Source organism: Homalodisca vitripennis, chromosome 6 (assembly GCF_021130785.1).
Source record: "Homalodisca vitripennis isolate AUS2020 chromosome 6, UT_GWSS_2.1, whole genome shotgun sequence".
NCBI classification, from domain to species: Eukaryota; Metazoa; Arthropoda; class Insecta; order Hemiptera; family Cicadellidae; genus Homalodisca; species Homalodisca vitripennis.
Genome location: NC_060212.1, coordinates 101160908 through 101177112, shown reverse-complemented (window position 1 = coordinate 101177112; position 16205 = coordinate 101160908). Strand labels below are relative to the sequence as shown.

Here is a 16205-nt window from a genome sequence, read left to right as displayed (position 1 = left end):
CATTCTTCATCCTTTCCACAATCCTCTCTAGTAGTTGACCGTGTAGCATAAACCATACGTCAACCTCTCTAGTACATTTCCGCATCTAAAAAAACATTCTGATGAAATTCGTCAAAATATGCCTGTAACCCAGTACACGCTGTTCCATCGCGCTAAAACCGTCTCTATTTGCAGCTCGGCGTACAGCAACTTCGTTCTGTATTGCCAAAAGAATGTTTGAAATATTTGGATCGACCGAGTCCGACTTATGCCTTGCCATTGAGGATGAACTCCACACACTTTGCTACATCCTTAGCAATAGTAATGTCTCGGTTACATTTACCGCAATTCATGGTAAAATTGTAAGTAATTGTGAGTTAAACTAATGTACAGCAAAAACTATGAAAAAAACTAAAAAAATGGAGTGCCTGATTTAAAATGACAAATTAATATCATTAGGTCCAAACTAAAAACAAACTTTATTAATAAATCACGAAAATTTACACACACACAAAAAAACTGTCAAAAAATAACTGTATTTAAGGATAATTACTTTAAGAAACGGTACCGCGCAGGATAAGACGGGCAGGCCGCCCTGATGGCACAATCACTAGCGGCTTATCTTTATGACTGTCCTCATGGACTGACTGACAAGAACTGAACTCCTTACTTTTCATGTGCAAGTGGTTAAGAATATGAAGTTGTAAAGGTTTTCAAAAGCTTTTAAGTTTCTCGTCAATAAAAACCAAAGTTATAGATTATGTTGTTTTTATGAACGGATCTGCACATATACACATACATACATATATGTTTTAAATTCATGTTATCTGTCATTTATGAACACGACGCATTCGCTACGGTTATTCGTTAACACTTCGTAATGTATTCGTTCGCCACTTGCTGTTCAGCATTACCTAAACTCACAGAATTTCCTAATAAGAGGATAATATTCATAACAACCCGTCGTGTTGTTGCGTATTTTATATGTTTACTCCTCTTTGACTGCCCACAGACAAACACTCACATTTATCTAAGGGATTAATTAAGCTTCAATACTAAAATATAAAAGTTTCATTTGTTATATTTTAACACATTATAGTTTTAGATAAATTATAAATTCTACCAAATGAAATTTAAGTTACGTCATTTCAATTTGTAGTACACATAAAATTTAATGACATACAAAGCATAAGAGGTGATTGAAATAAACAAAACATTGCAATAATAAAACATATTTATAATGTTAGCAATAATAGCACATCATTTTCAAATAAACTTACCTAGGAAATAAACCTACATGAATAGTGACACTGCCGTATCAACGACTGAAACTTCTCATTAAAAGATACAGTACACAATCAGATTAACTTAATAGTTTTGGGCCATTTAATTAAATATTTACTACATTTCCTTATAATGAAATTATTATAACTTAATTATAAATCTTCTATAGCCTATTTTGGGTAATACAGTATACCGGTCAATATTAAGAAATGAACGTGTTGGATGATTATCACCATGAAGCATTTTTAAACATTACAAAATTACTCTGTAAGTATATTCCTTATTTCTTACAGGTCTACTGTAAACATATGATCTCAAATATCTTGCAAAGTCAGGGAGAAAGCAGTACTAGTTGGAATGAATGTGGCATTCATTTAGTTCCATCTCTTGGGTAAACACATTTTAACTCGTATTCGATATTATTATTTATTTTTACTAGTTTAAATCATGCATGTGTTTTAATATCGATTTCCAATTATTTCAGTCGTACCAAGAGGGCACTATCAGTGGAAAATATATGGAACCCCTACATCTCGCACATGTCAAATAAAACTGAAGGAATCGATTATAGTTGGGGCGGACAGTCCATCTTTAATCAGTTAATTTGATCAAAACATTGTGCAAAGTTCTTTCCGTTTACTAATTACCAGAAATAAAAGTCCCCAAACACAAAAAGGAATAAGATGTTGCTGAAACAAAATCTCATTGTTGAACGGAATTGACTTCTCTGCCGAATTTGATAAATGTTACAAATTATTTTCAAAAGATACAATCCCAAGAGGAACCACATTCATAACTGCAAACACAGTTTTCATCCTTGTTTTGTCAAATCACATTATTAAATGTTACATCATTTAAACAAATAGTTTGATATTGGCACCAGTTATCATAGTATTCCAATCATAACCAATATACCATTTTTGAAACTAAACTAATTGTGTTTATTTCATTACATCACGTTTCCTCTTTTCAATTCGAATCCACTCCTGTTCATTAGGGATCGCCAAGAAAGCTCCCGTTGCGAAAGTCAACTTCTCGGGTGTTTTCTCGCAGCGTAGTATCCTGTAGTTGTACACAACGTGGGCAATAAACAGCTTTATCTGTACCATCCCAAACCGTATACCTGGAATAACAACAAACAAATGCACTGCCATAATGAATAGAATGTAGCTTTGCCGATTTATCGGCAGTGGAGAGACACGTTATTTATTGATATGAACAAGTAGATAGACGTAATACTCCAAGAGAGAATGAATAAAACAGTAAATAAATATTGAAAATAAACATTACGCGCAGCCTAAATAATAAAGCCGCTGGCAAAAATAAAACAAAAACATGATTTTATAAATATTTCACAGAGAGCAACTTTAATAAGAGCGCTGGGTTGGAATATTTTAACATCTCATATTATGCTCTCTCAATTAGTTTTTTCCATTCAAAATAGCGACTTAATTGGGGGCGTATATTTATAATATAAATTCCCACGAAATCCGTCAAAGAAATACTTAAATTTCATCTAAATTCTTACGTCCATTAGGAATTACAGTTTTCTCTCATCTCACTTCGCATAATTTTGGCAATCGACAGCAAAACACGATTATTTCAATATTCATCTGATAATGACATGGGTTTCAAGGTGTAACATCATGACATGGTGAAACATGACATGGGTTTCATCATGTAGTTTAGGAACTAAATTGGTAGTTACTCCAAGTAACACCGTGTTTCTATGTAATTACACAAGCAGATACATACCAGGACAAATTCTTGGCCCCTCTCCAAACGGCATGTACGTGTACTGGGGTCTCGTCTGTTTCACTTCGTCACTGAACCTCTCCGGGTCAAACACATCCGGTTCCGGATAGTACTTGGCATCACGATGTAGGGACAACACAGGAATTATTACCTACATAGACCACACAGAGTGTTACGTTTTATGTCATTTATTCTTTACACACAATCATCGTGTCAAAATGTTTGTTTACACTAATCTACGACACCACTGATTTGATTTCAATACAGTCTTATAAATATGTAGGCTATTGTTTGGTCCAACTTAAAAGATTTCTTTTCCGAAGGGAGTGTGAAAAATGTATAACTGCACGAAACGTTACTGCACGAACGCTTGACCTTACCGTTACCAAGCGAACAAGGCAACACCCCCAAGCGAAGGGGGTGTTGCCTTCAGTAAGGCAACACCCCCTCCTCTTATTGGAATAGCCTCGAAATGGTGTTCCCAATACTTCGGGCTAGGACTTTTGTTTGAGCCTTATTGAAGCTCTCATCTGGTTTCCTTTTTTCCTGGATTGGTTCTTCACGATCTACAGTCACGTCCTTAGGACTTTTTCCACGTATTTGGCCACGATATTCCAGCATTCCTGTCCTGGGAGCATTATTCTAATGATAGTCTGCAGTTGAAGATCTTCCGCTCCCTCTCTCCAACCACCTTTCTTCTGTCCATCGTCTGCACCTAAAGAAGGTATGATCCGCATCATCTCGAGGTGAATCTCAAAAAACGCAAGCTGGCAACTCCCGTTTACCCACTATGTGCAGGTACGATTTAAAATAACCGTGGCCCGACAAGAACTGAATGGGGGAGAAGCTCACCTCACCGTACTATCTCCCAGCCACTCACTGATGTTAGCAATCAACGTTTTCGTCTAACTTCCGCGGGATTCGTTATCACAGCCAACTTGCCATGTCTGCATCGTCAACTCCGAGCTCTTCCTTGCTGTCAAAAACGTACTTTCGTTCTTGTCCCTTTAAATCGATGGACATTATAATTGCGATGACCTGTATCGCTAGCTAGTACTGGACAGTCTCTGAGCCAGAGACCTTCAAAGCGGCTTTTCTCTAAACCGAAGCCATTCTCTTTCGATACAGATTCTGTTTCAGGCCCTCAGAATATGAGACTTTTACAGAAGCCTATCAGATTTGAAGGCTCCCGTACTTTTATATTCTTAGGGCTATAAGCTACGCCCATAAGATTTATATTTTCCTAATTTTACATTTTGCAGAACAAGGTTAGCCATAATATGTTCTGCTTTTCCGCAGTCTGCATTCATCAATCTAGCTTATACCAACCTTCATCAGATGTCAACATCACTAGTACCAGTCGTATATCCTCCTTACTTTGTTCAAAGAGGGCTGACCACCATTTTGCATAAGGAAGCGATAAAACAGTCCACAGGCCTTTCTCTAGATTAAGGCTCTAATCCACTTTTCTCAATCTTTTACTATAAATTTACTGTAAGAAAACGCTATTCCACAGCCTGGCTTGACCATGCCAAAAGGGTTTCTGCACTTATTTTGGCCTTTTCATTGCCCTGAATGCCTCGTGGCCCTGCACCCAACCAAGGGTAACTTTGTTCCTTGCCGCTAGTACATTCTTACATTCTGATACTGCTTTTGAGTCAAATGAGCAGGCGTCCAGTGTTGTTAATGTAGGGCTTGATGATTCTATTGCCGTGACTTTGGCTTGTAAGACTTGTGGCGTGTGATTTTTCCAGAGACACTGCTAAATTTACTCCTGGTCTATATATACCAAACCCTGCCTTTGAGTTTAGGCGTGATCCATATGTATAAAAACACTTATGGACATCACCTCTATGCGGCTGTAATCCCCATCTCTTGTCCCAGAGAGTATATCCCAGAACTGCTTCAAGAGCCAAAGTTGGACAGGAGCTCAATACCCCTGTGATGCTTACGCAAGCTAACCTTTGAAGACCTTTGAACTTTCAATGTATCATTTCTGAAATTTCAGTCCTCATTTAAACCCAAAGAGTACTTTTTAGGCCTCAAGAATCTTCGTTGCTTTGAATAAAATGTTTTCAATGTGTGGATTCCATGTTAGCCTTAATATAACGTTTGTTACTACAGGATTTCCCCAAACAGTCACTGCACATTCTTGAACACTGGAAACCCTCGGTTTATGCTTCGAGGCCCTTTTTATAATTTTGCAGTGAACAATTTGAAGGATTCTGGAGGGGGTTTATGTTAGCATTAGAACATATATATTTGTTGTTGGCAGAATGTTAAACCCTGAGACTGTACACTGTACTGAGTACTGTTGCAAAAACAACTGAGGTCTCAGAAGATTTTCTATTTCCAAACATTACACCCATAAAAACTACTGTAGCCAATTTCAAACATAATTATTATAAGATTTATCTGTGCTAAAAGATAAAAGAAACGTTTTGAAACTGTATCCGGTTTTAATCCAGTATTCATTTTGTACGCTTAAGGCAACAAGGCAACAATGGGATTGACCATATTTTCTCTTTTCATCCATAATGTTCAGTGTAAACTAATTACTCAGTATAGTGATTAGGGTATGCAGATCATTAAGCATTGGAGTACATAGTATCTCTCATTTTGTCCCCTCTATTACATGCCATACAACCATCCACAGTTCGGGTATTGTGATTAGGGATGTACAGATCATTAAGTATTGCAGTACATAGTATCTCTCATTTTGTCCCCTCTATCACATGCCATGTGCTATAAAACCATCCACAGTTTCGGGTATTGTGATTAGGGATATACAGATCATTGAGTATTGCAGAGTACATAGTATCTCTCATTTTGTCCCTTCTAAAGTTGCGATGTTTCTTTTTTTAAATGATATACTGAAACATTAACCACAGTAGAAGAAACAGCTAATTCCAAAAATCAAACGAGTTTGTGCTAGAAGTTTGTCTCAGTGGAACTGATGTCATTAAATGAGAGTTTTCTGTTATTTTTCAACACGTTGCATGTAACTCAACAAACACTCCTTTGATCTTGGAGTGCAGGATAAATTCCATATATTCTTAGTTTGCTTAATTCAATAATCGTATGATCCAATAATACAAGTCCATGTTTTGCTGCAAATAGGGTACTTAGTAAGATCTTGTGGAGAAAACACATTTATCTTGGCATGTTCCTCAGTCCAAATTGTCTTATTATTGCACTAAAAAATAATCGATTTCATAACACTTTCTTATTTTGTTTCTTATTTATTTATATAAATAGAATTTAGTAAAATAGTAATTCTATAGTAACTTGGAATAAAGAAGTTTGTTTAGGCTTTGACTTATAAAAAACTATATTATAAAAAGAAAAAATCCTATGTTTATAGCTTTCTTAGTTTAATTAATAATAATCACTTCGTTAATTATGATTATGTATGTTTCAAACTATTCTCAGTTTACTCGTCTATGATTCTCACTACTCAAGTAAAAAATAGAGGTCAGTTAATTAATTATCAGAAGAAATAAATCAGTAATTAAATTAATTCCACAAAACACACACGTTATTAAACATTCATGTTATCACAAACTGTTCTAAGGTTATGGATTTTTAATATAAATCCAATATGTTGAAGACGTACCTTATATTGGCTACTGTTAAACTTAATTACATTTAAACACATAAAACCAATATATAAAACTTTTATTTTTGTGAGGCCCTTTCGTCAGCAAGGCTATATTCGTCAGACACATCACAAATGTAATTAAGTTAAATCCAATATGCAGACAAAATTGAGTTCTTTACATGTTTCCCAAGGGGGATTTGAGGATATTTTTGTCTTTTGTGTGTGTGGTGTGTGTGTGTGTGTGTGTGTGTGTGTGTGTGTGTGTGTGTGTGTGTGTGTGTGTGTGTGTGTGTGTGTGTGCGTGTGTGTGTTATAAAAAGGATAACACTACGTTTTGAGGATTGAAATTTACCAACATCTTCGTGTGTCAAAAACACTAATAGACCAAACTTCTAAAAGTGCGATAATAACTATCACTCAAGGGTACGTTTAAATGATACCTGTCCTGTAGACCAACAACAAGAATTCCAGATTGGAGAGAATGAACCCAAGCGATGTCACTGCACAGGACCCAAGAGCACAATTAATAACACGTCACAACTGAACTAACGAAGGTGAAACATCGACAAGGAAACAAATGTCGACATTTCCTGTGGTATCATGGCAGGACATAGGAAAGAAAGAGGTAATGGTCATGAGTTTGAGGGGGAGGGGGTAGAGTGCAGCCGCCTCCAGCCTTATCATGCATGGTGTCTGTTTGAATTTTATTGTTTTATTGTAATTTTTTAGGTTTCCTAGTTAATTATTTCGTTAATATTGTTGCTAACGTGGCTTAACCTGAACAGAGGGCTGACTTAGAGATTGGTCTGCTAAATTTGTATTTGAAGCCTCAATAATTTTGCGTTTAGAAACAATTAATTATTTCTCCTCTGGAAGTATAATGTTGGCTTTATCCCACTTGATATATTCCTCATCAAATCCTTAAAAATAGTGCAAATGTTACTATCCTTTCAAATCATCCGGCGTCAATAATAAACTTTAAACAAAGTTTAAATAGTTTACTATTACTATATCATACGTACCGGAGTGCCTGTTTCCACTGTCAGTGTTTTTCCGTTAATATCAAGATCAATTGTTTTTGTACATTCACGAATCATGTGATATACAGCTGGATACTTTCTTTGACTCTCTGTTGAACAGAAATAATTTATTATTAAGACTGATTCACAGAGCACGATAAATTACAAATTTACTGTCAATGGTTTACATTAGGTACCTACACTAGAACATAGATTAGGTTACACCTTGACAAGAAATGCAACAGAATTCTAAGTCATGTAAACAGCTGAGTGGGAAGCACATGCGCCACAGACAGAACTGTATAAGGCTATAATGAATAGAGATTTAGTTACACATTTACAACTTTTATTATACGTACATTTAAAGTTCGGGCTGCATTTGCTGTAAAGTAGATTCCAACGCTCCATTCATTTTACAATGGACGTCTTTAGGATGAGTCAACTTTCTGCAGTAAATCAAGCACTAAAATATTAGTTTATTATAAATGTAACTTTATATGTCTTCTATTTTAGTTTGCTTTCCAAACACAGACTTGTCCTAAAGAGGTCCAAATTGTACTTGCAATTCAACGAAACGTTGGCATTTAATTTATAATAGGAAAACTTGCTATCAAAACGTAAAGTATTGTATTAAAGTATTTGTAATGATATTCTTTTTACTCCACTTCCATTTGTTTTCTAATAAAAGAACATTCTTTATAGTTACCTAGAAGAACTTTATCCAGATACGACAAATTGTTGAGAGTATCATAGTCGATATCTTCCTTATCGCCAAAAGCTCCGTGAAGTTCCTCGAACAGTCGGTCTTGTACATGAGAGTTAATGGCTAACTCTAACAAGGTATAACTTGCAACTATTGATGATGTTTCAAATGCTTCCAGGAAAAATGTCATTGCATAGAACATTAATTCTTTATAATCATCCCCTGGAAACAAAAATATAAATGGCTGTATTATTTATCTCATTTGGAAGGAGTTTAGTTGGAATTTGTGGTACAAACTCTAAGAGCATAACAAGGAGCGGTGCTTCAAAGGTTATAGTCTCATAACTATGATTTCAAACGTGAACATTGTTATAACTAAAAGTGGTTAAATACTTTTAAGTGCTCAATTGGGTTCTTCTGTACAGTTTTCCCGCAACTATAAAAACTTGTATGTTCTATTTAAATTGTGATATTTAAGTAGCAACTTGTTAATCTGTGTTCTTGTGATTACGTGTACATATCCCACTAATATTATAAATGCGAAAGTTTGAATGTTTGGATGTTTGTATGTTTAGATGTTTGGAGGTTTGTCCTCGAGGAAACATCCTCGAGGAAACGGATTGTGCTGAAATTCGGAACAGGTATAGCTTTTGGCCTGAATTAACACTTAGAGTGCTTTTTACCATCCATAACACATTCATTTAGCCAAATAAAGTCGAATTCAAACTGAAAAATTAGTTTGTTTACATTCGAATGTTAAGATATTGGAGTGTTTTACATTGGATTCGGCAGATTGCGCTACAACACGTAATATAAATTGAACTGATACTTAACAGCTGTTAACACTTTCAGCTGAAGTTCATCAAAGAGGCAGAAACATGTGTTTACATTTAAATTTTAGTAAATATTGAATTATTGTAAAGGGCTTATTCAGTAGTGTAATGCAGATTGCAAATACGAAGTTATTTAATTTTAAATTTAGATTGTGCCAATGATCAATAATCCAACTAATAGAAATGCTATTTATACGCTGTTATAACAACTACCTTATTGTATAATCCACGTTTGCACATAACTTAATCTAATCTAGTTAGTTCCTTTAACATTGTGTATGGCCTTTTTACTGTAGTTATTGAAAAGCAAATGGAGATGACATTGCCCTAATACTTGGAGCATATACCCTAATACATATTTAGTGATCGGTAAAAAATCAAAATCACTTTAATCATCAAAATTTAACCTAAATTAGATTCCGAAACCAACATATGACACCATTGTTTTGGTTAGTGCAACAGCATAAATCAATTGTGGAACTGTAAATAGATTACACCGGGGGTGAATTTAAACGACCAAAACAAGACCCATATTGACCGCAGCAACTTTTTAGTTGTACGATACACTTTCGTCATTGGGATAAAAAGGTTAACTCTTATTGTTACTGAAGCCATCGAAGAAATTCAATAAATTATCATGGAGTGTGGGAGAGAAATACTAATTTTATAAAAATTGTTTCACTTTACGACTTCAGGATCCCAAACCTCTGTTCTTTAAACTTAAATCTAAATTGGATCTGGTACTTAGATTGTTCCGATGTAAAATTTAATAATAATATATTTCAGTTAATAAGTTCAGTTAAGTGGTATGGTCGACAGTTGGGAATGTCTGTCTATTCACACAACAGTGGACTGGAACAATTACATGAAGAGGTACGTGTTGAATCTGTTTTAAGAAAGAATGTTGGGGAAATTGTTGAAATAGACGAGAGCTTGTTTACCAGACGTAAGAACAATGTTGTGGTCGTGTTCTGCCTGAACAATGGGTGTTTGGCGGACTCTGCAAGGAAACCAATGCTAGATTTTTGGTTAAGGTACCGAACCGTTGTGCAGCTCCACAACTTATGGCTGCTATTCTGGAGCATATTGAACCAGGTAGTACGATTATGTCTGTCTGCTGGAAAGGATACAAAACCGGCGAACTGGAAAGTGCTGTATTATTACCACAGCTACAATTTCGTAGATCCCGAAACTGGGGCCAACACGCAGCGGGTAGAAAGAATGTGGGGTTGTGAGAAGTGGCGCAATAAGGTCCAAAGGGGAACTGCTCGATATCATCTGCATACCTACTTGGCGGAATACATGTGGCGGGGGCAGTAGAGGAGACCGGAGGCGATAGGTTTGATGCGTTGCTAGCGGACATCGTGGCCTTCTGGGATGACGCCAATACACAGTAACCATTTTCCTCTCTGTTCATTGTTATAAATATATTCATATTCATCTACACATGTTTTTCCCTCACAACTGTGCCCAATTTGTAAAAACATAGGTGGGGTGCGTATAGTGCATAAGTGCCTAATATAATAATCTAGGTAGCAGAGATACTGGGAGTGCTCGGCAATAAGATTGAGATAACGATTCTACTTTATTTTCCATCGTTGAAATAGACCAGGCTACCTACCATAAATGGATCATGGACGACAATTCAGATGTGTCATAAGTTTGTAGAACGTACTTGCAGTAAGTATTAAATAGTTTGCAAAATGTGGGAAACATAATGCAAAATACCTTACAACGTAATACAAGTACAAATAGACACTCTCTGCCCAGGCGTCTATATTATTCTACAGTAAGTGTAAATATGGATATTGTGAATCTTTATGTGCGGCTAAGTATTAAATATCTCTCATATAACACAGTTATTAAAGTCACCGTTCAGTTATATCACCATTATCTAACCAGATACGTATGTGAAATTTTAAATAACACAGATATTAAATTAACACTATATAAAAGACAAGTCCTTCACAATATCGTGCCATTAACTGTCCGCTGTGCGGTAACTCTTGATAGAAAGGTTCTACAAACTTGTAACTTGGTACATAAGTTTATCTTGACCAAAGGTAAAGTTGTTCCACACTGAGGAGGAGCACCGTAGTATATGTGACATGGTCAGAAGAGGTGGCGATGGAAGTAAGTACGATTCCTGCTGATGATTGGTGCCTAAATATCAGGATAGCGGACTTTGAGACAAACCCTATCTCTAAAATACAAAATTAATGGCAGTAATATATCGTCATGCTCTATAACCCTACAATTAGCTTAGTAATCACTGAACGGTCAGTTAGGATACAACGTCCCAGATGTGGAGATGGAACACAGGGGATTTCTAGGTAAATTAACATAAGTCGATATTGTCCTTACCTGTTTCCTTTCTATCATTCCATTCCTCTACTATCACTTTCCCCTTTTTCCATTTTACTGAAAAGTACCTTGAACAATGTTGTATCTCGTATAGTGATAAAACTGTGAAGGTTTATAAACATTGCACAACAAACAGCAAATTTACTGATAGTGGTTTCTATAAGATACACTAGAACACACATCTTTACAAGTTATGCAATATAATCCCAAATAAGTTTGAAAATGGGCATCATTTACATCAAAATTAGAACTAATATTGTGTATTATTTAAAGTCAGTATGAAGGAAACCTAAAGTCGAAATCCTTAGTTTTCTTAGTAAGTATATTTATGGTACGCATTATTCTAGTGTGCACGGTTAAGAGATTTAAAACTTAGACAACATTGCAAATGGCACTTATTTCAGGTTTTGCTCATATAAAAGTACTTCTCTTTTGAATGAATAATTATGTTTCAAATGCCAAAGTACAGTTTGTTTTATTGCCACTATAAGATAAAATAATATATACCAGTACATATATGAATCTGAAAGTTACTTCGGTCAGTAGCGTTTAACTCCGATCTTCATGGTGTACTTACGATTAAAGGTGTCTCTGGTGGCGTAGTAACATTTGCCTCATTCGAGAGAAGCAAAATTATAGTTTTATAGGGGTTGCACCCCATGATAACCTCTAAGGGTGATTAATATTCATGAAAAATTTTAACTTTGTTTGATTAGAGCATACGACATGTGTGTGTCACATTGTATCTTAATAGGATATTAGGAAGTTGAAAAAAGAAAAATATAGTTCTTCCCTAGAAGAACTATATTTTTCTCTTTGATTCTCTAGATTGCAACCCTATTTTAACCACTGTAAGTGAAAAATCTTTGCTTTGTCTGTTGAACATAAGGCATGTGTGTGTCAAATTTTAACTTTCTAGGACATCAGGAAGAGGAAAAAAGTGTAGTTCTTTCAGAGGTTACAATTCTATTTTAATACTTAGATGTCATTGGCCTTTATGAAAAACTTCTACTCTGTGTTTTGAGCTAATGAGACACATATTTGTCAAATTTAACTTTCTAGGACATCAGGAAGAGGAAAAAGTGTAGTTCTTTCAGAGGTTACAATTCTATTTTAATACTTAGATGTCATTGGCCTTTATGAAAAACTTCTACTCTGTGTTTTGAGCTAATGAGACACATATTTGTCAAATTTAACTTTCTAGGACATCAGGAAGAGGAAAAAGTGTAGTTCTTTCAGAGGTTACAATTATATTTTAATACTTAGATGTCATTGGCCTTTATGAAAAACTTCTACTCTGTGTTTTGAGCTAATGAGACACATATTTGTCAAATTTTAACTTTCTAGGACATCAGGAAGAGGAAAAAGTGTAGTTCTTTCAGAGGTTACAATTCTATTTTAATACTTAGATGTCATTGGCCTTTATGAAAAACTTCTACTCTGTGTTTTGAGCTAATGAGACACATATTTGTCAAATTTAACTTTCTAGGACATCAGGAAGAGGAAAAAGTGTAGTTCTTTCAGAGGTTACAATTATATTTTAATACTTAGATGTCATTGGCCTTTATGAAAAAACGTCTACTCTGTGTTTTGAGCTAATGAGACACATATTTGTCAAATTTAACTTTCTAGGACATCAGGAAGAGGAAAAAGTGTAGTTCTTTCAGAGGTTACAATTATATTTTAATACTTAGATGTCATTGGCCTTTATGAAAAACTTCTACTCTGTGTTTTGAGCTAATGAGACACATATTTGTCAAATTTAACTTTCTAGGCCATTAGAAAGTTGGAAAAACAAAAATATTGAGGTTGCAACCCATTTAAACCCCTTATGGATGGTAGATATTCATGACATTTTTGTTATATTAGCTATACCAAATTTTATCTTCCTAGGATATCAGAAATGTATGACTAAAATTATAATTATTCTAGGGGTTGCCGCTACTATTGTTTGATCTTCATGTAAAAGGTTATATTTTTTTTACTTATCTCATCAGGAATAAATGTGTGAAATTTCTCAGACATCGGAAAGTTGGTAAATTTAGTTAGTGCGTGAGTGTGTGATTAGCCTTTTACATACTAAAGATTAAAAATAATCTTAACGCAAAATCAACACATCTAGTTATACTTTATCACAATCTTACCCCTTAACAACGAGAGCAAAATAACCTATTTACAGAATTAGTAATATTCCAACAAACCTGATTTCTTCATGAAGTATTGAAACAAATCATTTCTGTTTACATTGTTTTTCCGCCTGTATTGGACCATATCTTGCACAACTGATTCTACATAATCATTGACTACAGGTGGAACAAACCTGCAATATACATTATTTTAGATTCATTTTGGCACAAAAGATACAAGAATCATTTTTTGTTTCATTTGTCATTTGTTTCAAACTGTCTGGCATTGTATTTGTTTCTGTAAGGTAATTTTTGGAATGGCCTTTAGTTCGTAAATTGTTAACAGCAAATTTTTAGTCCCATATTTATGTGCATTTTAATATTCTTGTGCTACTGAGGTTTATAAAATCAGGTTTTTATATTATCGGGTTTATAAAATGTTGAAAACTAATTTTATTGGATTTATTAGATATTAAGAAAACAAGCAATAGTCATAACGACTATGTATTGAATGCTTTAACAGCATAAGTATGCTTTATGGTATTAATTTGTAATAAAGTTTTTATAACCATCAAATGTGGTTGAATCAGACGTATAATGTATACAGATGATTTAGTATTCGTGAATCACCTGCCTTCTGGGTACTTAGAAAGTTTTTACAAATATAGTTTTAAATCATTCATGTTTCTTTTTTTGTACTACAAATAATGCATATGTCCGTGCAGTAGAACAGACTATTGTTCTACTCCAGTGTTGGACTATTTATATGAATTGTCAGGTGCTCAGGTGCTATTTAGACTATCAGGCTATACTGCATGTTCACCAGAGATGTACAGTGCAAGCTTGAAGTTGCACCCTTCATTATTATACAAGTTATTTTTAAACAAAAACGTGAAAATGTTGTAGTTATAGTATCATAACAAAATGGAATTACTAGTGAGAAATGCCACAATTCCAACATATTCTCCAAAATGTGACAATTCACAATTCAACAAAGATCATTTATTTCATTGCTGTTTTTACCCCACAGTCTTGCTTATCGCATTGTGGTTCGCTCTCCTCTGGTCGGGATTGTACCAAATATTAATATAGGAAATTTTGTATATTTATTAATAACAATTTCACATCTAGTGAACTTTATACACCCAATTTTGATGACGAGTACAATTTTGAAGGGGTAATGATATTGTAGATGAATGTAAACTTTTGTTTTCAGTTGATTAGGTTCTGACATTAAAGCAGTCTGAACGTGATTTAATGTCATACTTTTATGGGTTTTCACCAAAACCACGGTCTTTTTTGAGAACATTTATTGCTTCTAAAAGCCCCATTATATACTATATAGTATATAACATCAAAGCTTTTGAACAGGTGGTGGCATTGGGTTCTGGAGGTCATATTCGGTGAAGTTTTGCTGAAAGTATTGTTAAGTGATACTACGAGGACAATTGTAACAGACAGTTTGTATAAGGAAATCTACATAAATATATTCAAATATTCACTGCAGTACATAGAGTATAAACATTATCGTCAGCAAAAGAAACTAAATATTGCGGGCTGTGACTGTTATGAACATTACTTAATCACATCCATCTTTTTCTCTATACCAACAAATACTTACCTCATTCTGATAAAGTTTCGAAGTCTCGGCATGAGAAGTAGAATAGTTGTCTTCCACCAGACCTGTAATTGTTCCTTAGTGAGCATGATGCAAACCTTGCGGAAGACAGCATTGGGGTCAGAGAAGCAGTCGCTGTTGATACCAAGTGCTGTATTCGATACATTGTCCATAGTAAACAGTGTTGCCAAATCCTTTGCCTAGAAGTACCAACATGTTATTAATAAAATAAGTTACAAACCAACCCATTTATTATATGAGTTTAAACTAGGAACGTTTTTAACGTCCGATCTCAAGTCAATGGCCAGACAGGTGGCAGGACCGTGGTGTGTATAGTAGTCGATCGCACATCTTTTAGAGATTCCTTTGAAAATCCCTTCAATCATCTTGCATTACGCAAAGACTGTTAGAAAATCAAACTATAGGCCTTATTGATGCAATAAAACTCCTTAGAGTCTCCTCAAAAGCAAGCGGCTCAGTACACTGTTCAAGTCTGGCACACTAAACTCAAATCAAGAGTCGAACACATACCCTCTGTTACTGTAGCCCCTGCCACCACTCCCACTGACCGACATGATACCATCTTAAATAAGTACACTGTTCAATCTGTCACACTAAACTCAATGTTCTAAGATCCTGAAGTGCCTGTACTTCTGTGGTTAGACCAGGTAGATGTATGGGGATGTAGTATGGTGGTCTAAAATGGAGATCAGCCTGAGATGTAAATAACTTGCGATTCTCCAAAGGACGTATGTCTATTCATTTCAGGAGGTGTCCTGGACTACCTGTTGGATCTACGGCCAATATATCTCCATATAAAAGGGAAGACTACATATAAATTACAATAACAGATGCTCTAGTGTGTGCTACAGGAGCTCTTGGTCACACCAGAATCACTCTTTAAGTAATTGGTAATTGTATAC

General features: G+C 35.0%; 1 protein-coding gene across 1 annotated transcript in view; it reads right to left on the bottom strand.

The window, feature by feature from the left end:
- Positions 1-1198: 1198 nt before the first annotated feature.
- Positions 1199-16205, bottom strand: part of LOC124364654 (probable cytochrome P450 6a13) — a 33200-nt gene continuing 18193 nt past the window's right edge. The window contains exons 5-10 of the mRNA XM_046820284.1: positions 15286-15482; positions 13740-13858; positions 8345-8563; positions 7642-7748; positions 3019-3169; positions 1199-2386 (exon numbers count right to left, since the gene is read on the bottom strand). Coding sequence (XP_046676240.1) covers positions 2205-2386; positions 3019-3169; positions 7642-7748; positions 8345-8563; positions 13740-13858; positions 15286-15482 — 975 coding nt within the window. The 3' untranslated portion in view covers positions 1199-2204. The remainder of the gene's footprint in view (positions 2387-3018; positions 3170-7641; positions 7749-8344; positions 8564-13739; positions 13859-15285; positions 15483-16205) is intronic.